The sequence below is a fragment of the Anopheles maculipalpis genome, chromosome 2RL, assembly GCF_943734695.1.
Source record: "Anopheles maculipalpis chromosome 2RL, idAnoMacuDA_375_x, whole genome shotgun sequence".
In the NCBI taxonomy this organism is placed as follows: domain Eukaryota; kingdom Metazoa; phylum Arthropoda; class Insecta; order Diptera; family Culicidae; genus Anopheles; species Anopheles maculipalpis.
This window is the reverse complement of record NC_064871.1, coordinates 27,716,814-27,744,329: the sequence shown is the minus strand read 5'-3', so window position 1 is coordinate 27,744,329 and position 27,516 is coordinate 27,716,814. Positions and strand designations below refer to the sequence as shown.

General features: G+C 43.7%; 3 protein-coding genes across 4 annotated transcripts in view; 1 reads left to right on the top strand and 2 right to left on the bottom strand.

Moving 5' to 3' along the window:
* The window catches only part of LOC126565883 (uncharacterized), a 482,940-nt gene that overhangs the window by 289,970 nt on the left and 165,454 nt on the right, over window positions 1-27,516 (top strand). The gene's annotated exons all lie outside the window — the stretch shown is intronic.
* LOC126559640 (laminin subunit beta-1) overlaps window positions 1-27,516 on the bottom strand; it is a 379,704-nt gene that overhangs the window by 203,430 nt on the left and 148,758 nt on the right. The gene's annotated exons all lie outside the window — the stretch shown is intronic.
* Window positions 1-27,516, bottom strand: part of LOC126558806 (microtubule-associated protein Jupiter) — a 32,784-nt gene that overhangs the window by 2,187 nt on the left and 3,081 nt on the right. For both annotated transcript variants that reach the window (XM_050214878.1, XM_050214877.1), the window contains exons 2-5: window positions 4,191-4,327; window positions 3,385-3,420; window positions 1,618-1,896; window positions 821-838 (exon numbers count right to left, since the gene is read on the bottom strand). In XM_050214878.1, the coding sequence (XP_050070835.1) occupies window positions 821-838; window positions 1,618-1,896; window positions 3,385-3,420; window positions 4,191-4,327 (470 nt within the window). The remainder of the gene's footprint in view (window positions 1-820; window positions 839-1,617; window positions 1,897-3,384; window positions 3,421-4,190; window positions 4,328-27,516) is intronic.

The following is a 27,516-nucleotide window of genomic DNA, read 5'->3' as shown; positions in this document are numbered from 1 at the left end:
AACAAAGTCAACGTTGCGGAAGAATATTTCTCTTTGCAGCAGCAACCGATCGTACCCCCAGGAAGGTATAATCTAGATCAAGAACTAATTGCCGCCTCCAGTATGAAGCCATCAACCCGTCTCGTCACGAGATCGGGGCTGTGTGTTGGAACACTATTTCTCTCATAGCAAGAAAACATTTTTAAAAAAACACTAAAGAACGGTTCAACAATTCTTTTTCCAGGTCTAGGAAGTCACGAATTGGATGAAGGTGAACCTTGATTATGGGTGTCTTAAGATTGGTTCTATTTTTTTTTTTTAGCCTGACTGCCAGTTGCCGACTCTATCTACAAAGGGTGCACCTGAGCGGAAAATGAAGCTAATGTTGTTTATGTTTTACTCGTCACAACGCCGACATGCTTTGAACGTATTGCTGGGGCAATTTACTGGAACCCACTTTTCTCTGTGCTCCCATCTTCGGTAGCAGAGGATGATGAAAAGCAAATATTTACAGTACGCGCTTAGAGAAGAAGTACAGAAGAATACAGTTTTTTTCTTTTAATTTAAAGTTTTGAAAGTCAGCCCTATTTTATTTTTGAAGCAGCAAAACATACATATGGGTACACAGAAACAAATAAACAGACAAGAAGCTTAAGTTTTTCGACATGTTTAAGGATGTAATTTCGTTTCAAACTAATGATAATGGTGTGACCCGTGCTATTGGTTGTTTGTAACATTGGGTTTTCCAACGTTCAAGCATCTAAATGAGGAAGCAAATTGTTGTAGGTAGATTGGTGTGGTGGTAACATAATTACCGCCTCCCACCAGGGCGCAAACTTACTTAATCTCCTCAGGAAAACTGCGTAAAAGAAGCAAGAATGGATAGAAAAAAACACACACACACATCGGGTTAACCATACGGCAGTAAATCACAAAAAGCGATGCATCATCCAAACAATAATCGTAGTCAATGTCCCGTGGGCAACTCCCAAAACAGAAAAAAACAAAGGATTGAGTCGGTGTTGTGCACAGGTAAATAAGGGAAAAAAAACACGGCGCCATTTGATTCGGAATGTTGTCAAGGTTTTCAGCGATAGCCGGGCCTGGTACCGGAGGAGTACCGTCGCAGGGAAGCGATTAATTGAAGGTGACGAACCCGGACCGTGCGCAAAGAACAGAAGCCGCGGATCTGTCAGCGATCCGGAACCGTTGCACATGATCGAACAGTTTGCATGCAATTGTCGTCACCAAGAAGGCGGAACACAACCAGACGGATCCGATACGCACCCCGAGAGGTGATCCCACATTATTGGGTCATGGAACGAAGTTCCTTCACAAGCATTTAAGAGTGGCGTACCGTAAATCGATCACCGATCTGCCACACTAACCTTTCAATCAAGCGTGAAGTTCATGTCCAAAAGCGTCATGTTGGTTTTGCGTACCCTCTTTTTTTTCCTGATGGTGCAAAAATCTAGTCCCCACCAAATCTCATAGAAAGCGTCACACAACAAATAAAAACACAAAATACAAGTGCACAATATAACAACAAACACACAAAAATACACAAAAAAGGGGATCCTTTCAACAATTGAGGAGGTCTAGGGGACTGCCGAGTGAGTCCGAATGCCATATACTTACTGTGGCTGGATCCATTATCCGAGGAAGCCGATGAGATGTGTCCATTGCCATTGCTGTGTCCATTGGTGTGATGTCCGTTGGCCGTACCGTTGCCGTTCTGGTGGGCTACTCCGTTCGATTTGCCGTTCTGGTGTGGCTTGCCACCATCGGTATGATCGCCACCAATCGGCAGGTTGCTCTTCATGTGATTCTTGGCCGGCGTGAACGGACGGTTCAGTTCACCGAACAGACGGTTGTGCGAATCTTGTCCCTGGGCGGCGCGACGTGGAGTTTCCGATCCTATGAACGAGAAATATATCTATGATTAGTACTTTTTCTTATCGATATGATACCATCATTCTACTAAGGTTTCAAAGTCAGAACCAAAACAGTTTTCTGGGACCAGAGAGAGAGAGAGAGAAAGAGAAGGATGATGTTCTTCATGCGTCAAACATTGATGAAGATGTTGGGTGAACGAGGGGAAGCTGCTGGTGGGCCTATAGCGTGTGGGGTTGAGGCACTCAAGCATGAGCTTCAGAGCATTCTTTCTTTCTGGCTAGTTGAACGACTCAATCCAACACACGGCCACAAATCCCTCAGATACTAGAACTACAATAAAACAACTATCATTCTATGGATATGGATGGTTTGCGCCGACTGCTGCTAAACAACTTTATGGGTAGGCGGCTTATTCTACTTAACAAGAACAAGGACATGAACATTTCGAACGGGTACATCCACCGATTATGCTGCTGCCACAACAAACAATACTACCTGCAACAGAATTACGATCAAATTACAACAACTAGCAAATTATGGGCGATGGCGCGCGTGCATATACACACCACCCTGTGTCTTTTAAACGCTATGTCGCAGGCCGAAGGTATTTCTCCCCCACACGTACACGCTGTGGCGCTGGGGAGGGGACAGATAATAAGATAATGCTCTTGAGGTAATGTGATTACAAGCGCCAACCAAACTGACACCTTTGCGAGCTAGTGAGCGAATGGCGCCGAAGAAAATTGGCCTTCCTGTTGCCTTTTAAAACGTGAAGGTGACAATGCGACATCCATTTTCCCATTGTAATTCAGAAAACGAACCGATTGTCACCTTTCGTTTTTTTTTTTTTTTTAATGCAAGGTATTGAACCATCTCTTCGCGAAGGGCACCGCGTGAGATCGACGGCGAACGTAAGAAAAAAAAACATGCAAAAAAAACCAGACAGAAGAGATCCGAATAAAGGTGATCTCGACGTGTAATTTGAATGATTTTAAAAATAAGAAAAACACAATAGGACACTTGATTACAGAGGATTGAGGTCTAGCTATGAAACAATTGCTACGACACTGATCATGAGAAAATGGGGCAGCCAACAACCATTTCTTTATACTTGTAAGGTGTTGTGTGCTGAAGTAATCGATGGGTATGGATATGGCTCAATAGCTATAGGCACGCATTGCGGGAGCACAACGTAATCGGAGGGAATGATGAGCGATAATTTGACGATTATTTTATGGCAAAGCTTCACGAACAATGGTGCAGGTTTGAAGGAATGAAAAGGCTAAGAAAAATGAATCGACAATACATTCTAAAAATACACGAAAGGGTAGAAATTTAAATAAGATCAAAAGCTAGCTAGCGATTTAGTTTTACTAAGTTACTCATTTCAAATTTGGCAGGGACGAACGTAGCAAAAATGAAACGAAAACGAACGTTCACAAACAGATTATTGCATTGAACAAGGATAAGAGGGAAAGGGAGTAAAGTTTAAAATTTCGAGAAATGTACCAAGAAAATAGTATCGATGAGCTCCTTGCCGAAAGACTGCATCCAGAAGAAAGACATTACATTAGAAAATGAAGAAAAACATGAGCAAAATTGATAATGAAATGGTTAAGAAGATATGAGTGTGTTTTTTCGTAGAAAGATTTGCTGAACGTCTATGCAAATATAGCATTCTTCCGATATAAGACAGGCAGAACGGTGAGCTTCGGACCGTTTACGGGTCCAAAACAAATAAAACTTTATGGTTTCACTGCAGTTTTCTGTCACATGTGTTTGTTTTTTTTTTTCAGGGTACGATGCTTCTGCGTCGAATAAACACAGCTGGTAACAGGGACACCGTAAGGAAAAACCAGCATCATTCTGGGTCTGTTTGTATCCCGGGACACCCGGGGTGATTCACACTATCACAACCGTACTGCACACAAACATATGTACACACAAATGCATGCACGCCATTATTTAAGATGCTAGAGGACACTTTCAGTCAATATCTGTCATACCTTCCCGGGATCGGTATTGACCATCGGCGGTATGAAATTTGTTCGTTGTTTTAGTTTTAAAACGTACAGCACTTATGTCCCTGTGAACATGGTTCACACAAACCTTTTGTATTATGCGAACATACACACACACACACATTCACTCAGAAACCGTTATGAAACATTGCAGGCCGGAGTCATTTGATCCGGCTGTCATAATACAACTTGAGCATTAATGTTGCTCCGATCCGTTCGAAACCATAGGTTGCTGAAGTGCTTCAACCGGATGTTGTTCGTCCTGCTAAAAAGGGACCAGAAACGAATTCTTACCATTCTTGTGGGCGTCCGCTGGGGCCGCAAAAATGTTCGACTGCATACGGTTCTTGCTCATGGTGCGCGGTGTGTTGGGTCCAAGTTGATCCGCACCGAAAAGATCGCTGCTGCCACCGCCTGGTGGTTTCAGAACTCTGGAAAATTAAAAGACACAAAATTAATTACTCTTATTATTTGGCTATTCTGTAGAATTTGTTGAAAGATTCGAAACACACGCACATATATAAACTTAGAACCTTAAATCGATAAAGTTGACTGAGGGTTGCGCGGGTCGTGTCGAAAAAAAAAACCCGTAGAAACTTTAAACGAATGCTAATATTTCACTTCAAACACTATGTTTAAATTCTTCCTTAAAAAATGTGTATCACAGTAAATGAAGTCGCTCGCTTGGCTGATTAGCACTCTTCAAAATATTTTCGATCGGTAGAGATTTCTGTAAACTGTTTCGTGAAACGCTGCTCAGTTGACTGACCAGGCTGACTAGATTCTCCGCTATGGCTGCGAAGCGACGGAAAGGATATGTGCATAGCCTGCTATGCTACGGACGGACCTCCACTAACCGACGAGTCATTTGAATATGTGTGCGTGTGCTGTTGTTCTCCGTTAGCAAGCACTGTTTCATTCTCTCTTTTTGAGAATGTTGTATCAGAGGGTCGCTTCGGTCGCCCAGCATAACACTCACACCCGTACAAGACCGACGACGCTATGCTATATGTTTATGTTGATTCGATCGCATAAAGAAAGGGTCCCTCTCCTCACTACCAGGTGCCAGGTACAAACTCAAAGGTATACGGCCAAACCAGGGGTTGCTAATTGGCGACCAGCAGCAGTAGCAGCAGCAAAAAAAAAGGAAGCGTCTCGGAAACGGGAAGGGTGATGATGAGGGTTTTTAGACGCGCTCGCATTGAATTTTGTGCGCAAGCATCACCAGCCGGGCGGACAAGAGGAGCGGTAGAAGAAGGCAGTCGAAAACACGATTGCCATGCTAACACACACGGGTATCAGGACATCTCGCATAAACCAACACACACATACAGAGCACGATTGTGGGTAATGAAATGATGATTTTTGGGTCAAGTATTTACTTTGCGTTTGTGAGTACCTGCTTTTCTACAGCCCTCTTAAGTTGAGTCATCACCTCCTTAAGCAAGAACCTGCACACACGTGTTGCGATTCGATGCCGACCGACAAAATAAAAGTATGCCCGAACGGGTTGGGGCATCATGCTGCTTATGTTAACGGGCGTGGAAAAGGAAGGAAGTCAAGGCTTCCGAAATCAGATGTTGGCCGGGGTCAAACCGTCGTCGGTTCGTTGAACAATTATGCCACCCTCTTATTGGTTGGTCCTGGATGGAAGATTTTTTCTTCTTCTCCATTCCGTTGGTCAACCTAGAATATACACACGTACGTACGTGCCACCACATCTGGACAGCGGGGGCACCTTTTCAGTTGTAATAAAATTAGAATCCTGAGTCACGCACATTTCTGCCGAATTTTGGGCACCTTTTTGTGGGCCATTATTTGTCACGATATCCTGTGTGTGTGTGCTTGCCACTTTCCAGACAAGCGCACCCGAAAAGTCGGCTTTGGTGTCTGGGTTAATTAGTGCTAAGGACTGCGACGACCTTGAACAGTCATTTGGGTTGGTTTTGTTGATAAGCGCACATGAAAACAACCAAACGTGCCTTAGACACGTTTTGTTGGAGGATGGGGGTCGAGATTTAAAGGTACGAGCTTGCAACACCCAAGGCGCACGTCGAGTGTGTGTGTGCCCTCTGCTCATAACCTCATTCGTGAACGTACATTTAATCGACGTGAGAAATGAGGTTTCCTGCGATTTTACTCTCCCCGATCAAGACGACACCTGCCGCACAGTTTTGGAACCAAACTCGTCGACCCAAACCAATCAGGGAACCCCGTTACGCGTGACCTACGGGCGCAGCGTACCCACCAATGACGGCTCCTCGGTTGGGGCCAGAGTAAAAGTGGGAGAAATTCCTTACTCCACACAGTGCTCTGCACGATCGTTTTAAAACATCAATTTTTCATCGCTAGAAAACGAACGCCCGACATAATCGATCGACTGTTGATCGCAAAATCCGTTCAATGCAACCTTCTCCATCCCTGTATCACATGCGCGGGAACTAGAAACGCCGCCCTCCAGAGAGTGGAGAAAATTGAAAATTTGCTGGCTCACCCAAAACAAAAAAAAAAACAGTTTCTGGGATCCCAATTTTGGGGGCCTGATTGCTTCTCAAATTTTACGATCGATGGGAACGTTCTCACGGCGCTTCACGTTGATCGGACGCGGGCTGAAAGTGACTGTCCGCTTCCTTTTCACGCTGGTTCGTCACATAACAAACGGCAATGAAAAATCTGTCACAAATAGGATCGAACACGGGTGTGTGAAATTGTTTGCTCTATCTAGCAAAAGTAGTCCCTCCGCCGTCACCGGAAGCAAGGGATAGCCTATCTTATTAAATTGATTCGATGGGAACCGAAGCGTTTGTGGCTTTCCAATTTTTGGTTACGACACACAGAGCTGGTGTCTCTAGTCTTTTTCATAAATCATAACCGTAATACAACTTATATCGGCCAACATTCTTCCCTAGCAACTTCTAATGAAAGCGCCTTTTGTTATGCCAGCCGCAGCACACAAGCTGCAAAGGATGTGTCTGGGATTTTCAAGTAGCCATTTGTCTCTTGCCACGATAAGATGTTTCCTTGGTTGACAAATTCCAATTAAAAATATGAACTAGCTGGTGCAGCATATGAATAGGATCGGTTTATTAAAACCGTATCTCGCTTCCCAACCGACATCAACACAACTCGAGTGCCAGATATTCCATATCGATGTGCCCGATTATACTAACGAGATTTAAATTCCTTAAACGCCATAAACCACCCTACCCATATCTCCAAGCCTTGCCTTCACGATCACCCAATACCACCCCAAACTATAAAACATAACGATTTAGGCATAACGACCAACTTGAAATCAATCGGCCGCAAGCTGCATACGTGGAACCCACAGCAACGATTGAGACGTCCAAAAGACAACAACAAATTGGAAAGCGTTTCGAGTCCTAAAGTCGCTAGGGCGCTAAATAAGAACGATAATCCCAACGACCCCTTGTTGCAAACCGATGCTAACAACACAACACACTTGAGACATCAAGCGGTTTCCAGATCGTTAGACCCTTTGTGCCTCTCCTTCCGGAAACTTGGGACTCCGGGCAACCACATGGTTGGGTGAGGAATTTATGCTTTCGCCTACTACCACTAACACTCTACTGCTTTCTCAAGTGAAAATACTAGAGTTTCCCGCTGGGAAACGTCCGACGGGATGCTCGAACGAATGTCGTCCAACTGGCCTGCCACACTAATTCTACGTTCCCGCGCGCGAACACGCATAGGTCGCTGGTAGGATTCAATCTGATAAAATGAAATGCGTTGAAAAAACACTGCATCCAAACACCAACAGTCTTCTTCCGCACTGCGGTGCAAGGTGTCACAGTAAAAGGGCACCCGCGGAGAGAAAACATTCATGAAATTTACATAAATTACGATGCACCCCGATGACCGTTGGTGTTTTGCTGCTGCATCGATCAAACACAAGCATCCCTGGGGGTGATGAGAGGTGTTCGATGCTGTGGATTACACTCGTTCCTTCAGACCTGTGTGCACTGTCTCATCGTTAGCACCTTCGGTAGCCAAATCCGATCAATCCGGCGTACCAATTTAGAATCTGTCACTTGGCGACTTTTACCTTAAAAAACAGCTAGTGGTAAAGTTTTGCGCATTGCGTTCGATGCATCCGAAATGGCCATCGCAAATGGGCACCAAATTTGTAGCAACCCGGTTAAGATGCCAGCGCGCTGAAGCTGCCGAACAGCGGATGATGCAGGTGCAAATTTTCGAAAGGTAAGTGAATACATTTGTTTCGAATCCGTTTCACTGCCAAGCATTAGAATGGTGCTCTTTCGAGGTATTTGGTCGTGGTTCTATTGTGGATGCCAGAAATTTGCATTACGCGGCTGCACCTAAAATAATTCAGTTTGCGGTGGCAGTGGGCCTAAAGCTATGCATAAATTATACGCAAGAGCAGAAATGGAAAGCAGAGATGCGATCTGCTTGAAAGATTTTATCGATTACTAGTCCAGCGTTCAACGAGATTTAGTTCTTGGTAGAGTTGAAGTTATTATTGTTTTATTGAACGATTTAAAAAATGACTGCAAGCCTAGAGGATGCAGTCTATTCTTTACAAACTGCCACGAAGAACAATAACTAATACAGTAGTAATTTCATAATTTTCTGGAAGCAACGATGATCCTAAGCAAACCCAATGGGCACAGCCAAAATAACACATGAAGTAGCTAACAACTTATGCTTCATATAAACACTGCTAGCACCTCAGTAAACATAAGAGAATTAATTTGATCCTAAACACGATCGTTGCTGGATATTTACACACACACACACATACTTGCACTGGGGGTATAGAATGAAATCGTGTGGCTTTTCACGATCGTTGCCCCGATCCCACACACATCTATGGTGGGGGGATGCACATAGCGAACCGGTAGCAATGCTGTTCTTTCGTTTTTTCATTTGATGGAATCCATTGCTTCACAATGAAACATACCCCCCTTTTTTCCAGGCAATACTTTTGTATCACACCACCCAGGCCCAACTCGCTCAAACACACGCGAGAATGAGAGTGTGTGGGAAGAAAATAAATTAAATTTTGCTCCTCTAGTATTATTCCCTTCCGTTCCATGAGCTGTTTCATCTAGAGAGAAGGTTTAAGTATGAAGATGATCCATTTAAAACGAAGAATATTTTATTTTACCATTCTTCCCGCGTGTGTGCATTGGTCCCGGGTGAAGGCGTTTTTTTTTTCTTCTGTTCTTCGGATCGGAATTTACTAACGCCCAAACTGCTGCTCCAGCCATGGAGGAAGCCGATCTTACATCAATTGTCCGGTCACAGTACGGCTCGTCAAATACCTGAGTATTTGGAGGGCTCGATCATGTTGTGCCTCCCCCTAAGTAAAGGGAATGCCACAATTGCCATCAAACTATATGGATACAGCAAAAAAAAAGTACAATAAAGGCCACGATTGTATGCAGTTTCCTAAGGAGGCCCTCCCCAGCATACACCGGCAGACAAAAGAACAGCACCCAGTACGCTTTGCACAATCGACAATACTTGTGCTGCTTGAACTTCTTCGGACGCGGCAGTAGTAACACGGTAGGTCGGCAAAATCATACCAACCAGCTGAGAATGTTGAACCCGTTAGCCATTCGAGCAGGTTAGACTCGCCGAGAAGCAACAAAAAAACGCGTATAGCTTGTGCTGGGTAGAAGGTTTGCCGGGCGGTAAGTTATTGAAGATAAGATAATGGAAATTGTACCGTCGTCTGCATCAATGGTGATGCAAGAAAATGTTAATAAAATACACCATTACGATATCCCGTTTGCATCATCATCATCGTCTTCAGCTACATCAGAACAAACTCGTTCGGTTGGTCGCCCGCTGTCATCGTTTTTCATCATCGATCGCGGTTACGTCGGTTTTTTTTAACACTTTTATTGTTCAGTCAGTTTCACAACGAACTGCTGCAGCGCACGGTTGATCTGAATGTGGTTTTTTGGAGGGAACATATCAGGCACAATATCCCACCCAACGGTTGCATGGAACATTGCACCTAGTCGAGCAATTGAAGACGACGGTGTCTATATAATGGAATTCGAAATTGATCGACGTATTTCTTTTGATTGAATCACAAAAACGAATTCTACGTCGAGCAAGCTAAGTGAAGTAAATTTAATTAATAACATATCACACTCACTCTTCGCCAAACTGAACCAAGCTGCTGTTACTGATCAGCTGATTTCTACTGAACAACACAACCGCGCACACGTAAGAAACAATGCAATGAGTCGCTGCTAACGGTTGATTTGCACGAAAATGATCTCCCACCACCCTGGGGTATGCCCCGGTCGTCTGCAGCATTCTTCTTGGCATAAATTGAAGCTGCGCTTAATATTTACATCATGTTTCTAACACTCACACACACATAGATGTGCGTGTTTGCCTAGATATAACACGGTGCATCTACCTGCACAGAAGAGGAGAAGACGGTGATTATGATTATTGCCAATTAAAACAACACCGTCTGCAATTTTCACCCACTGCAACTTGAAGCAAAGTAAAGAAAATGCACTGGAAAATCTTTCTCCGTTAAGGCTCAAATAAGAAATGAAAAAATGCAGTCCAGCAGCCCCTCGCAGCATTTGAGGCTGCGCTACCACATGCTAGCGGAACTAGGAGGAAATATTTTAATGGCGTATGTTTTCCCGGCTACTGTGTGTGTGTTTGGATGTGCGCGGGTCTGCTGTGAAAAGAAAACGGTGTTTCCCATTTTCCGTTGTTTGTTTGCGCGCATGTATGCGTGGGGGTAGGCTCCACGAATTAAATCTAACCCACCGCCCCCGTTGCGTCCGAAACAAATTGAACGGTAATTTGTGCTTTTGTTACGCAAAATCAATGCAGTTCATTATCGCACCCTTTGCTTTGCCTTTTTGCTTGCCCAAATGACGAACACAAACACGGCAGGAAGCAAGACGCTGACGTATCATCTTCAATGGGTGAGCATTTTTTCCCATGGAATGCACGATCGCAGACATACTCACACACACACACCCGCGCGATTACTTTCACACGATCCACCTTTTTCCGGCGGGATGCGGCTCACTGCAAACGGGAGGCTGAATTTTCATCGTCAAAGGAAGTAAGGTGAGCTTAGGCAAAACAAATCAACCTTTTGGGGTATGAACGGGAGCAGGTGAAATGGAGACCTTTCGCGCGCGCGCACACGCTTGGGAACTAACCACCTACCACCAACCTCTGAAGAGACGCCGCAATAGCCGGGAGGGGCGCGGCGGGATGACTGTTGCTAATGGGTTCGGTTCGGTTAAATGGCAACATCTTTTCTTTGGCAAATACACTGCCGCAATTTCTCATCGTTTTCAAATGCCGATGGTTTCGATAGTCGGAACGGCACTCTTCGTTGCCGAGTAAATGCAAATCGATGCACTCGTGCTGCATTCGGCAAACTCCACAGTACTATCCGCGTCACAAGCACGCAACAGGAACGTGGCTCGACCACAAGAAAGACTACAATTTGGATCATTAGTAATAATGGGTTTGAAATTGTATCTCCCTATGTCATAAATTGTCCATGCAACAACTACTACGCTCCCTCTCCCCACCCGTTCTCTGTTCCTGTGGTGCTCGGAAGGGACCCTTATTTTACCCCGGATTGCATGCCATGCCACACGGGCTGGTTGGGCGCGATTTATCTTCCATGCTCACTCTCCTTCCATCCACTTCCTAGAGGACGAATCACGACACAACGACCCCGGGAAAATGTCTTACGCACAGGAAAACACGACATCTTGATTTGTGTGTGTATGTGTGTGTGTGTGTGTGTGTGTGTGTTGCTCCTTCTTCGCCCTGTTAACTGCTCGCAGGAGATACGATACACGACACATTGCTTGGTTGACAGTTCATTTTTTGTGTGTTCGATTCTTTCACGGTAAAGATTCAATTTCATTCCTACCGGGAGTGGAGTTCCATCCCTCTTCGGGACTGCACAGTGCGCACCTGAGCGAGCGATCTATTTCGATCGTTCGAATCGACAGGCAGCACGGCAGCGATCAACGGGACACGGGAGTGAAATTTATCGCCTTCGCCGTAGAGATAAATGGAAATTAGACTCCATTTGCTGACACGAGACACATTGCCCGGCAAGGTGTACCGACCGCAACGCGTCGGTAAGAAGGGAATTACAATTGGAATAATTTTTAAACGATCTGATTGCTTTCTCTTGCTGTAGAGCGGGAAAAAAAGCAAATGCCCTACAACCTTACCTCTACTGTCAATGTCACCGGAAGTTTTTTTTTTTATATGCCCAGTTAATGCTCTTTTTGACAGAAAACCTACTGCATTCTATTCAAAAAATTTCAATGAAAACAAATCATCCATCCAAAACGAGCGTGATTTTGATCATTCACTGGCAATGGTTGACTGGGAAATCGATACCACGGGTTTATTGCCCAGCCCCTTATAACGCACACTTCCGTGCGTGCACGATTAGGTTGAGGAGATAATTTACCAGGGCAAACACGAATGGGGACAACATTACAATCTCCCACGAACGGTAGTACACTGCTAGAAGTGAAACGTTTCTGTCCCCAAAACAATAATCAAAGCATAGTTTTCGAGCAGCGCAATATTGAAACTAAGCTCAAATCAACAAGAAGGGACCAAGCGGCGTTGTGAATCCTCATTCAGCATGATATTTTATTCCAATGGGAACAAAATGTCCCCAGGTTGACCTGTGTTTTCCACCCACTTCGATTGGAGTATCGATAAAATAATTTTGAATAACTTCCGTCCTCGAATATTATTTATTGAGCTCACGACAACGACAACAAGCCCCGATTTGAGCATCAAAATCTCAACCAAAGCGCTTGCAAGCCGACACACTGACTAAATTTATATGGATAACTGCACAGTCAACACCGTTTGATCATATCAAAGTGTACACGGTACATCCTACTCTTTCTCTAGTTTATAAACACCACAAAATCAAAAACGACCTAAAATTGCAGTGCACGAAGAAGACAAACATTAGCGAACAAAGTGGATCCAAATAGATTACAACCAACACGACCCAATTAGATGCCGACCCGGAGACCCGGACAACAGTCAAAAGAGCAGGCGTGTATAATTATCTTGGTGAACCAAAAAAAAAAACACATCAAATACCGTAAAACAATATTTGTTTCATAATTATTGCTAACCACGAGAACCATCAGACCCTTTCACGCCCCATTGCGGGAGGACTGTTGGGTATGGACGAATTTGAAAGAAACCGAGTAAAATGTTACTCTGACTAACTTTTTAGTCCACTTACATACCATTTCCTCAAACTGGCTTGATCAATTTGACCACATGCACCGTGAAATGGGACAGAGAGAATGCGTTACCCGTTACAGGAGGAAAGATGAGTCACTAATTTGTTTTCCAATTTGGTCAGAGAGATTCTCGGGAAATTTAATCATTTTACATTTTTTTTTTCAAGAGTCGGTTACACTCTCAACATGTTCTAAATAGGAAATGTATGACGGCGGCGGTGGCATCGGTGGTCGTAAAATTACTGGTTTTATCTAAATTCCCGTAATCTGCACCCTGCGGAACACCTTACAACATTCGTCCGTCCCACACCAACGCTGGCTGGTGTTCGGTAGGTAAGGAAACGCCTCTTCCGCTTATCTAACCACGGGAGCTCTTCTGTAACTTCCTTCAACACAACAGACCTAGCGGATTCCAGTGGAGTATATTCAAACACGAAACACGATCATTCCACGACCGTAGAACGGCGGCAGCGGAGACGGCTGTCATAGAGAAGTTCAGAAGGTGAAAGAAAAAAGGTCACGAAATATTTTGCTCGGCTCACTAAACTGTGACTATTATGCTGCCACAGTTTTTTCCCCGCCTGGGAAGAAGGTTGTTTAAGCAGGTTGGTAAAAAACTAAAGCTCTTGCCGTATGCTCAAACGTCATCGTCGGCAGAGGCATCAATCTAATGATGATCCGTTGTTACCAAAAGTTGATTCATGTCTACCGGTTGTTGATCATTGATCAGCGAACATATTTAGAGAGGTTTGCACTAGAAAACAAAAACCTTGTGCTAGCACACTGAAACTGGTCCCGGTGTGCTTTGGTTGCTAAAAACGTTTGCAGAGCAAAAAAAAACACAACTACCCCACACAGGAAATGAGGCGGACCCGCAAAAAGATGAAACTTTTATTTGTTTGCGATTGTCGCTATGGCAAATGGTTGGCCATAGACACCACCGTTCGCACCGTGCTACTCCCATGGAGGTTAAAACTTGACGTAGACAAATCCTTGCTAAGGTAAATTTTTCTGCAGGTCTCCGCCCTGGAAACGATGGAAACTAGTTCACTGGAATTTCGTTAAATAACGTCGTGCAGAAACCCGAAGCAAAGGCATTCGATGTGGGGAGCAGTGAACATACTTTTCACAACACATCCTACCGAGATCGATACTCGCTTCGAACGGGACAAGAACCCAACAACCCCGAAATACTATGGTTCTTGTTTAAAAAAGGCAAAAACAAGGACGCACGCATACGCTCCATGCCGCAATTTCGATGTAACTGTTAACCATCGGTGCCCTATTTGTGTTTCTACCTTTCCTTGCTCTTGGTTTGTTTCGTTTTTAGCAAAACCTTCCCAAATAAAAGGATTTATGTTGATCCACGCGCTACCCACGCCAAATCCCAGCTATTGTACCCCAGCGTCGCCTTTAGCTTCATGATTTACTTATTCACCGCGTATGCTAATGGTGGGTTAACTCGCGAAAACAGCGTCAAATGCTCGCTGGGAGTTACATCGATATTTGATCCTTAAGTTTGATATTTTGTTTTTGTTTGTAGCTTTCCGGAAAAATAGATCCACTAGCTATGGATGAATGTTTCACCGTTGCACATGAGAAACCTGACAGTGGTTGAAGGTCCGTGAAGAAATACTCTTTAACGCTCCAATTCCATCAACGTACCTAAAACGAGAGATAAAAAACAGAGGAAAAGAAACGATTAGAATGTTGCCACTAATATGCGAAATTAAAGTTTCTCTGCTTCGATAATGTGACATGATTCACATTTAATGTCATGTAAAGACAGGAGGTGACCCGACATTGTGGCAACAGCACCCCAAAAAGCCATAACTGCACTAACCCGTTATCCCTGGTTTTTCGCATAAGCTAAAACGTATTGTGCACGCCATGATTGCTAAATGTAAAACATCGTACACTATCCGTCACGTTACGGCTGTCCGATTTTAATGTGCAAAACTCTTTCCAACATCTGGTTGCGGTTCCACTGGTCTAATGATGTTCCCCATTTCCATCTATAGTCAGTAAGCGTCAAACGGCTCGGTCTTTCTTCGCAACATGTGCTCAACTTTCTTCCATCTAAATAACTTTAGTCATCATCAATTTGTCGCGAAATGGGCTCTAATCCTAGCGCTAATGTTATTAACCGCAAGCATACCGCTGTGTACCGAATGGATCACGGCTGGAAATCGTTACTTCCTACTGTAGATAACTTACGCTAAGCTCAACATCCGTTGGGAAGAAGAAACCCCTAATCGCTTGAGATATTAATTTTCCTTTCTGGATCATTCCCAACGATACTGTAACGTGCCAATGAGGAAGAAGATTGCGACGGACTTTCACTGAATCGTTCGGGAAAGAAACGACGATCGTTCACCTTCAGCTCCGACAAACCGTGACCGATCGATGTTAGAAGGTGATTTACAGAACCCACTTGAATCGTTTTATTTGAAAGACATTTTGAAGTTTTAAAAAATAAATTTAAAAGAAATAATTTATTTACTACCCCTTTCAAATGCAAGCAACCTTTATGGCGCTTTTCGTCGAAAAATTTAACCGTCAAATAACCATTTCAATCAAACCAGCAACTTTCCAGTGATTGTTCCGACAAAGTGACCAGTTAAATTACGCTAACAACCATTTGTTCACACTCAATTGACTTCTGATGGGACATTTTATACGTTATGCCCTATCCGCCTAAGGAAATCATCCGCCTTTCTCTGACGATCAGGACGATCGATGCACAAAGTCACCTTGAATCGCCACGCAAATCAAAATGATCAATCGCTCTGCGCGATCGGTACACCCTTCCTTAAGGGATAACACAGTGAGGATATTGGTACGGTCTTTTTACGGATTGGTACGGAGATTTCCCTTCCTCCCTGATGAAATAAGGTTGCAATTTCAGTGTGGTGCGATCAAACTTCACTGATATGCCACGCTGGATCGGCTTCAAGTTGCAAAATGGTTTAATTTAATTTGATGTGACTCGCTGGATGCGGTCGATCGGTGCATATTCTTCGATCTGCTAGATGTGGTTATAGAAAGGTAAGAAAATCGTAGCCACGGAAAAAGTATACTGTACACCCGCCGCTAGTGTGGATCAGCGTGCTCGCGCCCCATAGCTAGGGAAGGTTGTTAAAATTTTACAACCCATTTCCTGCGGCCGGGCGCATTTTGTTTCCGCGTGGTGTTGTTTGGTTTGGTGATTGTGGGTTCTTTTTTTTGCACCATTGCACCCTCATGAGTTGAAAGCCTATCATATTCAAGCCCACCCAAACCCGGGCCGCAAGGTTGCAGCTGACCTAGGAGTAATGGAGAGTCTCTTTTCTACCAGTATCTTCGGAAGAAATCAAACACTTCCAACTCGGGCACCGTAAGAGGGCGCGCAAGCTAATGCTTTTACTACGCCGGTGTATTTCATGATCTGGCGCGCGCTCGCGAACGTTTGAAGTTCTTTAATTGATGCTGATTAGTGACAGCTGGATGAAACATCGGAGTGTGGAAGAGGGTGCAAATGCCTGGAAGGGAGTAAAAATAAGGGCTCTTTGGACCGGCCGACGTACCCGTGGTAATGCATAAAAGGGCTGGACTTGTGTCTGTAAGTAATAAGCGATGGCTTTTTACTAGTACATTTCCAGTAAAAACTAAGCACCTTCCATCGTCGGGAAACATTGGAGAAAATGGAGCAACACTCAGTTCTGCTTAAAAGAAGAAAAAACTAACCAATAATAAAAATAACCTACATAAACACTCCCCACAAACATCAGTTACTCAAGGTGAAAGAGTTAAAATGGGAACGTTTCGCTTCTTCGTCAACCTGCCACCACAAACAAAAAAAATGGTGCGCGGACCACCATGATGCGACCTCTGGGTCGCCTCTTTCCACGCTGATGAGATGATTGGCTCCATTGGATTAAGGTCCGGTTTTAGTGTTTTAAGATTAATTTCGGTTCGGTTTGGGCTTAGGTTTTGGGGTTTGTTTTGGTTTTGCTGTTGGTGCTGGTGCAAATGGGTAAGGGAAGTGACTAATTTTCGACAACCCAAAGGTAACCTTTACCACCATCACAACCCGCTCCAATATGGATGATGGGAAATCCATTTCTTTCCCCCCACATAGGATGTAGGAGATTTTATGCCGTTCGATTGGTTTCGGACTTTCGCCCCACGATACAATCGAACGGCTCGACGCCTTGAACTCCTCTGGGGGGGTCTCCACTATTTGCAACTGGCGAACCAAAACATCCTTTGGCCTCGCAGCCCAATCACACAAACCCTTGGCCGGAAGAATCGCGTTTAATGTTGATAGTTCTTTTTTTTTCTATACGAAAGCGTAGTACAAAAATCTTCAACCTCTCGGCGAAAGTCATTTCTTTGAACCCATTACAAAATTTGACGTCGAATCGGATCGGGATGGCAGCAAAATGAAGGAAATGATCAACAAGCCTGCAAATTTGCGATTCCAATTCATGTTTATTGATTTCCTTTTAGCAAGCAGAGTTGATGAACGGCAGGAAACGCCCTGTGAATATGATTTATGGCACCCGGATACATTTAATCCAGAGCTAACTAATCAAAGTAATCAATTTAAATTTTATACTATTGATAAATTTCAACACCAACTTAAATAATGGTTGTGTACATGTTGGCAATTATGACGAGAAGTCATTTGTCGCAATGATTTTACACACTTTTACAGGCCTCTGGCGTGCAACCATGCAATTGGAAAGTCAATTGCTAGAGTCATTAATATAAATTGTTTGCAATGCAAAAGGAAAACAACCGACACATCTAACACTTCGTTGACAAATACTTAAGCATCAAGTCTTTTCAATCAATATACCCTCTGGGAATGACCGCCGGGATACTACCTGCATTATTTAAATAATACTTAGATAGTAAGCATCAAATAACCAACCATAAAGATAAATCACATCGAGCCTAGCGACGCGTGGTATGCGCCTGTGGAAATATTATACTGATTGATGATCACTCCGAACGCAGGGTAGAAGTTTAAGGTGCGATCAGGGGCGAGGGTTAGTGAATAATGACACCGAGGTTGGTTTGTGTAGTTTTTACCACATTTTCGGTGGCGGGCACGAGACATATTGCAGATGGAGAAGACCAATAAAAAAAAAAGATTCATTGCTTTCCCTCGTCCGAACAAATCGTGTATGCTACAATTTTACGAGGTTCAATGAACCAAATGACTACAACGATGAAGTTACAGGCGTGTAGGTGCAGTAAGCAGTGATGCAATCCACCAGGAGCGCCACCAGCGGACTACCACAACACGATTAGCCCTACGGAAAGGGTTCAGAAGCTATTTGTGAAGCTACGAATGAACCTACGAAGTGAAGCTACGTAGAAGCTACGATGTGCGCGTGCTACACCCGGTGCACCGGTCCACTCCCCAATTCTGACGGGTGTTGAAGAAGGCAAGAGTGTGCCAGGGCCCAATACTACCTCTGGTAGCTGGCGGTGAAACTACAATCAATGCTCGATCGGAAAAGCGTGATAAAACAAACCATCCACCGCGCGTTGCTGGACTCTGGACCAGCCGAATGCCGGCGTACGTTGACTCCAACGCTCTTTTGGCCAACGACGGACAAGAAGCAGGCAATAAACAGAACACTCATTCTCATCACTCATTTATGGTTATCTTTCACTGGAAGTGTAGCGTCGATCATCGTTACATCTTCTCGGATAGAAGACACCGCTTTACAGCTTCAAATGCAAACTGATCCACTGCAACAATCTATGCGAGGTTTCGTCCATCCAAACTTCGGTAATGTCGGGAAGCCGGTTAACGCTCGTGCTACACTAAACAGCCGCCTGTCACGGACCAACACGTGACACAGTTATTTATATGCCCGTGTTCTAAACCGCAACACATTAGTCGCTCGCACTCTCTCCCTTTCACGCATACACTCACACAGAGAAGTTTGCCGACAAATGCAGTCAAACGTACCGGCGTATCAGTGGTCTGCAAAGGTTCACGGTCTCAACCGAAGCAGACGCCCGGCTGCATATAAAATGCAGTTGCAAAGTCGGCGCCGGTTTCGCCAAAAGCTGCACGCTACATCGCCAACGTATGGTAATATTAGCCTCCGGCGAGGTTTTTCCTATCGTGATGGAAGCACTGCTAAGAAAGTCCGACGGCAAAGGCATGGCAAAGGAACACACGCGAACAAAGACGGCTGGACTAGCTGGATGGAAAATCATCCATAGCAGAGGAAAAGTCTTTACGTCGGGAAATTGTTTTTCTATGGCAATGAACTTAGAAATTATAGCGTAGATGACTTTGGGATTTCATTCATACTTCGGCGACTGTTAAAAAAAATTTCCTTCGAAGAAAGTATTTTCTAGGAGCAGGTAAACGCGGATAAGCAAAGCCTATCACCATCAAATAAAAACTAAATTTACCCAAGGAAATGCTTATTTATATTTGAATAAGACGGCTCTTCGCCGTATTGTCATATCCAAAGAAATATGACCTAAAATTTAAAAACAAAAATATAAAATTAGTATAAATCAAAAAGAAAAATTTATTACTTTGTTTCAGACTACCATCCCAACTGTGAATTTCTTACATTGGATTGACTATCCAAGCCAAATCCGGTGAGCTTCAAATCAATCAACACACCAACTAGACCTATCGACAGCCGATCCCTCAGCAAAACAGGGTCACAATTCAAAACAACAATCATTATACATTCCCGGTGACATGTCGTGTTGAAGTCATTTTTCACCGCAAACATTCTACCCCTCATACTCTCGAATACGTCGCGTAAACAAATCACAAATTAAAATCTCCCCATCGCTCGGAACCACAAAACTACCGGGTCTTGTCTACGGTGTCGAAAAGGTCTGCCAGCCGTTCCAGAGATCTATTTGCTTCTTCCGATGCTTCGTGCTAAGCGCAGTGCTTCAGTGAAGAAATCTATTTCAGTCGTCTTAAGAGACTGGTACAACGAGCGTGCCCGAGCAAACGCCAAAGGAAGTTTACAATTCGACAAAGTTATAGATTATGAATGTGTGGGAAATGAGAAGCATAAGCATAATGTGATGGAGAACTATTTACACTACCAAGAATAGTACGTGTCGTTGGCTCTTACACAATCCATCTTATCTACTATTCTTTCCTTTAAGCGTTGGTTGTAGAGAATCCTTCGAAGTACAAGTCTACAAATTAATTGTTTCCAAGAATGTGCGTCTTGGTGTTTCTGGGACATTTGAGCCTACTTCCCAAGGCGTAGTTTTAATCATATAGTAAAGATACCGAATCCGTCACCCCAATGTACACCCGCGAGTGAATACATTCAGCTATTCCGAGGAAGACTTCCAAGCGGTTCATAAGAATTCGGAACTCACTCGATACAGGAACGTTCTGCCCCGTTGAATGATGGTAGCATTCTGGGTTTATTGTGGAAAATCGTATTAACTCCAAACGGAGTGACTCAACCGTATAAAGCACTGGTTAAGCCCTTATCCCTGGTTTTAGCGAACACACGATCCACACGGGGTGTCTCAGCGGCCGGTTTCCAGTTTCTTTTCAATCGGAAAATTTCAATCGTTTCGTTACACTCCAGCCCAACTACAACTGACTGGACTCATAGCTACCGTTGCTAGTCGATCGCATTCGACACGGAGCTTCCTACGCCCCGGACAGGTTGTTCCCCCCTGCGAAGGCTATGGAATACGGACGAACTAAGCGGATTAATGTGGCTTCAGTATTTGCTGGATACTACTCGCACTGGAAGAAGAACCTTGCTCACATACAAAACAATACATCGCAAAGGTTCATTGAACAAGTTCCGACGATAGAGGTGAAGTTCTGTATTAAGGCTCACAATAGGGCCAATCGTACCAACTTCTACAATACAGTTTAATTTTGACAGAAAATATAGACAAATAATCGCTATAAAACCAAGTTCATTTTGGGGCAATTTATTGTAGCCACAATTTCTAGCAGCAATCCAGACCTAATTATCTTTTTACTACTTGATAGTCTCCTTGATTGCTTCTGCGTTTCAGACCGGTTTCATTTGATAGATAAGTTTACAGCTAGAAACCTTCGCTTTTCTACTAATTTTACATTCAATAATAATCTAGAAGTCGATTTTCAATATTATCTTTTCTATTCAATGGTTCCTCCCTGCTACCGTTTACTATGCTCTTAGTCTTAAACATTCCTTTCCTTGCATAAAGAGAATCAATTGACATTCCTGATCGTCTTCGGCAGCACTTGATATGGCTGACATGATAACATGATTTTTCCAGGTTGTCTAGCATCGGGTTCATGTCTAGTGCCCTTCTTTTTGCTAGTCGCGCCCTGGACTAGTTTAGCATTAACTAGCTAGTCCCAGTGTAGCGACGACTTTAGGGTGTTGGGAGTATAATTTTCACCCAAAGGCGCGTATATGCAAGCCTCCCGAAGCCGTCCATTAGGCGCCAAACGTCTGCGCACAAGAAAATTAAACATGACACTGACACGTCGTGCAGCGAAGAGCCTCGGCCAATCTCCTAACAAGTGTAGCCCGGTGTAAGACACGGGCACGCGGCTAAACCGCGGAAACCACAGTCGGAAACAAGAGAGCACATGGGGTGATAGGCTAACACCGCAGATTACGGAGACAATTACGGGATGCGATAATGTCTGATGTATGTTCTTCTGTACCCCTTTACGCTCGGCCGACGGGTCGACCCGATTAGTGATCGCGACCGGAGTGATTGATGATCGGCTAACTAGGCAGGGCGCACCTTTGCACAATGGGGCCGAAGGGAACACCAACCACACCGATACCGGTGGTTACAATGAAGCAGCATCTCGAGCGATATTTGATACGTCACTAAGTTGTCCACACCAAACTAAATGATGTAGCAGGGATTAACGAGAGGATTTTCGATTTGAAATAAGCTAATCCCACCCCACCACAACATGTACATGTGCTATAGATCAACCACAAATATTTCATTTCGAATGCACTCTAGTGAGAAACCCATAGTGATGCCATAGTAGGTACATACGCAAGCGTGTGTGCTGAATCATATGTGTTTCTTGTATCCCTCGTCCGGCGATGATAATGGGCCCCAGAACGCCGCAGAATGAACGGGATTCTCCTCATCCAACGAAATGGGAAACAAGAGACTAACCACTAACTAAGTTACCGCAAACACTACTCAACCAAAGATCAATGACCACAGATAGGGGATTCCCAAGAAGACTGTAGTAAAACGGGTGCGAGAGATGTAGTTTTACGATTATCGCACAGCATACACACCCGCCCAGGAAGTATGTAAATTTTCAGATTTAATTAATTGCATCGAGATCGTGCCTTGTCGCGCATACCTTTTGGCTTTTGTTCCAGGTTGTAGGATGCATCCCAATGCTCGATACACAAAACAGCACACGTGTGAATACAAAAATTAATTAAAATAATAGAGATGGCAACTTGATCTACGGCGGGAAGGCCACTAACGTCTATTTCAATCGTTTATTCTTCGATAGTTTTCCGCAGGCTCGTTCCAGACTCTGGCTTTCATTTTCTTGGCAAATTTAGATTACTTCCCACTCGGCTAGTGAAACCACACTAGGCATGACGTTATCAGTAAATAAATTACCCACCGATTAACATTTTATTGCACGCATTTAAGCACCTTCCCGATGCGATCATGTATCTTCAATTTGGGTTACTGCGCTGATTGCTTTGAACAGGGTTTTCTACCGTCTTCATCAACCGACGATGCACATCAACTTCAATCGTGGAATCTAGTGGGAAGGAAAGTTTATGGAGCTTGATTTTGGTGATAAAATTATATGTTTCTTTACGAGTTCTTTAGGGCTCCGGTTCGGGAAGGTGTGATGAATGAGTTCGAACAGATTCCTTGCACCTGCGATCGTATTATAGGTCGATCGTTATAAACATTGGAGAGCCCAGAAGCGCGAACTAAATTCAACGATTCGAATCCGGTTTGATTAAGGTTTTTTTTTCGTTAATTAAGCCATTTCCAACAGCGAATCACAACGTCTTGATCGTGCGTCTTCGGCTGACAGGGGAGATTAATTCGATTGTTTTATCCCCTTAATTGTGGTCCATTCAAACACATATCAACTGTGTGGGTCAAATAAGATGGATCAATTATCGTTTGTGAATTTTTAGATAAAAACAAATTGTTTGTGTCTCATTCTTGGTTGAAAAAACCTAATCGTAAGCAAAGATCAGCTTTGTTTCGTTTCAAACATTAGGCATACTAAAGAACTCTTATTTATCAAGACATCACATTATTAGATCGATTTACGCAGTATAAATAAAATTGATAATTTTAATTGGTTCATCAAGGACAAGTAATTAACGAAGTATTGTCATTAACATTCAGATCAGTACTTCTTTCGCTCCTTTCTCTCCATACGAAAGGAAAAATAATCATTATCCCATGTCAGGTGATCAGTTTTCCCTTACCTAAAACTATTGATGCACTCACAGACATGTATTTTAGTAGGGCGTTTCTATCTCCAATCGTACGCATATGTAGCAGTGTCCAGAATTGTTATTTCGCTTCCCATCTTCGCTTGGGCTTTCCACGTGTCTGCCAGCGTATGTGCGTTGGTGCACGAAATATACGGCAAACATTGGTGTACTTGGAAAGTTTTAATGTATCTTTCCCAAAGGCTGTGCAGGCCGATGGGTTTGGCAGGAAAGTTGAACTGGGAAAGTCTGCCCTTCTCATCCTACCCCCTTTTTCCAAATCTTACTATCGCACCCAAAGTCTAACTGCTGGTAGACGCAGCTACCAGTCCATTGCATGCCAATAGTGCACGCCGCATGCATTACAAGAAGCACTAACGCTCTTTTCTAACTTATGATTAATGTTTCTCGGTTACACAGCCTCCTCCTATCGTTTTCATGTTGCAAGCGTATGATAATCGACAGCCAACTTCATTACCGACACACGACCAACTTTTACTACCAGTGATAGAGTAAGCAAGTAGAGAAAAAAAGCAAGGATCATTTCATTTTTATCGCAAACTACCGATCACGCTCACGGAGCTACAGTCTACAAGATGAACATGTTTAACCAAAGCTCATTGAACAGCATCATGATGATCTGACAGCATGGAAAATTGCGGTCCGAAGTCAGTCCGATGGATCGATGCTACCAACGGAAGGTGTGAAGATTTATACCACCCGTGCCATCGTTATTCAAACGTTTAAGAAAACTGTCAAAATTTCAATCTACCCATTGCTTACGCTTGAAAAGGGGGCTTGAACAGTCGTAGCAGAAGAAGTAGTAGTAAGTGTTGCATCCATTAGGGCCGCTCGGAAGCATTACCATAAGTTACTCCCGGCAACCCGGTAGCATTGTCATCATTCAGCAGCCCACACAAATACCTCAGGCGTCAGGGTAGTGTTGTAAGGGAGGAGTGTTCGCTAACCGTCTTTGTAAAATCTGTTTGCATAGCGTGTAAGAACGGGTGAAAGTAGTCTGTATGATTCGACGCATCTACGACCACGCTACGAGAGCGTGAAAAATATGATTGATCGCACCAGCCGACCGACCTGTGCCTGGCCAGAGCAAGCTTGTTCCCCTTTTGTGCGTCCCTGGGGCTTATGGAAATTCGCTGTTCGACTGTCACTGTACGGGAGCATGAACTAATTAGGAACAGCTGTAATGATGGCGATTGTGCCATTTGCCGTAATACGCTTCTGCTTCTCCGTTGTTAAGCTTTCATACAGGATTGGATCGTGTTGAGATAATTTAATTAAACAGCAAACCGTTGTAACGGACCTGCTGTTAATCGCTACACCATCAGCTGTCACACGGCCAAAGCCGCCTGGTATGTTTTGGTTGTGGATCATTGAATTTCTGACAGATTGAAAACATTCAATGGGTCATGCTTTGCAATGGTTTTGAAGTTACCGCCACAGCGGGTCTGGTTGTCTCATTCTTTTCATTGCTGAAACATTCTTCCCTAGTACTAAAGGGCTCGTGATGAATTGGAAATAAATAGATAAATAAATGTGTAGTTTTTATGGTTTTAAGGAATTATATAAATTTATCCCACCTGAACATTGTCCGTTTGGATCGTGTTACAGGCTAGAACAATGCGTGAGACTAGAAGCATCTAAACGATGGTAGACTCATTAATCTAAAGCAAACGTTAAGTTATAAACATGCGATGCACGAAAAATATTGCCTGTGGCTTTATTTGGATTCCGAAATATTTTCCAGCACCTTGGACACCTGATCGCGACTTCCTGTTCTTGCGTTTGGTTTACAAATAGATTTACGGATGCATCTCCTATAGGTATCTTAAATCTCAGAGGAAAAGTTTTTTTTTACTATAGGCGTCCAAAACCAAAGAGTCCATTATCTCGAACCTTCATCATACCGAATACTTCCTGCTCTCCATTTGAAGCAACAAAACTGCTGCTGTTATCCGAACAACGCACTACGAAAGGGCTTTTTGTCGCATTTCCGATCACTGAAGATTAACCGATCTGAGCAGCAGCTTCATGAGCAGCTACAAAAGGGCTTTCGCTGGCTATGCTATGGAACCCAATAGCCGTCAGGTGGAGGAACGGAAACGGTAGTTTCTAAGATAGTTTCAGACCCAAATCACAACACCACCAGTTAAAGGTGGGTTAACAGTCGTCCCGACCATTAAAGCGCGATCATCGTCACATAGCTCTGGGGCTAGCCCAACGTTCGTTCATGGAATGATGAAGATCGTGGTGGAAGTTTTGACAGTTACGAGTAATTTGTCCGGGTTTGTTGATTTGTCTGTCTCACTCTCTAGCTTCCCTTATCCTTTCATTTTATTGTTAAGGTTAGTTTGAATGCATCTGTCGAGCGCTTCTAATGTGGTTGACGGGTGAAGAAAAATGGACGCAACTTTTATTGGAATAAACTCACCGGCGGCTCACCGGAAGGAAACGACCGATCGCATAGATCGTTAGTGTGTACACTTACCTAAGTAGAAAAAAGAGAAGAAAAAAGGGTTTGGCATTAGAAACACATTTGCATATAGATGTGGTGAATGAAATTTCTACTGTAACATTTTGACGGTATTTGCAGCTGTTGTATATGAAGACCCTACGGTTTCGGTAACACTTTCACTGCTTCCTGAGACAATACATGTGTGCGGGAAAGTAACTTAATTTAACGCTTTTGCCAGTCATTTTGCTACGGTTCATGCAGACAATAAGCTAAATCAAACTTTGATAAACAAAAATCTCCATACGAAATAAACCTAATCCGTGAAATATGGACGCACGGAACCGTTAAGCTTTTAAATGTGTTATGCACGATGAGTAGCAAAAACACACGTGGCAGATAAGTTACACACGACCGTAGGTGGTCTTTGCCTCGTGGTGTGAGATGCCGCAAATGGACGCGGTCAGGTGCAAACCCTAGCGGATTATCAAATTTTGTTTCGGGACCTCACAGGGATAGCGATCCTCCAAAGACAGACAACAATTAAGTGTAATGCCGCATCGTTCGTGTAGCATTGTGCCTTCTGATGATTACCAAGGGTCGCTTCGTTAACAGAATTACAACTAGAAACATGTACGGTACGGTTTTTATTATTCATTACAAAAAAAATGCTTGTCTGCACTACGTGTCGTAGTCGGCCAACTAACATCCCCAAGTGTGTGTGTCAGTTATTATTGTACATTCAGATATATTATGACAGTTAGGGTGTGTAAACGCATTTGCATAAAAAAGCACCGTAGACAACCTACCGCTCTCCGTTGTCCCCGATCTAATGTAATGTCTCATTCTTCTTGAACAGTTAAAAAACACACTCCGTGTATAACTGTTGATCAGAAATTGGAGTCAGCAAGCGTCTGGTCCGAAAATTAAAAGCTCATAACATCTATGATGGTCCCATTTTTTGTTTCTTCTTTATAAAATCCATGTAAACCATGCCGACCATGTGGTCGAGTGTCCGAAAAAGTGCTCGATGAAAGTCCACTGTTGATGAACGTGTGTTTTCGCGGTCACATTTAGACGAGGAAGCCCTGGAATTTGGCTGTTGTGTTGAAGTTATTCTTTCGTTTCGTCTGCTCCCCGTAGAAATACTGGCTAATAAAATTGCTCTGGTCAACGACCAACGTCCGCCCAAGGAATGACAGCAAAAAGGGGAGCACAAAAGCGGAACCGAAATCGTCCACTTCCGGTGATCACCTGTCGACCAGCGGCACTTTTACAAACTCTCTCAGACACACACACATACTACCGGTGTAGGTGACTGACACAGAGCTTCCGAAAATGCAGCAAGCTTTCATGTGTAATTATCTGTAATTGGCGGAATCTGTTCCCGATTTTTC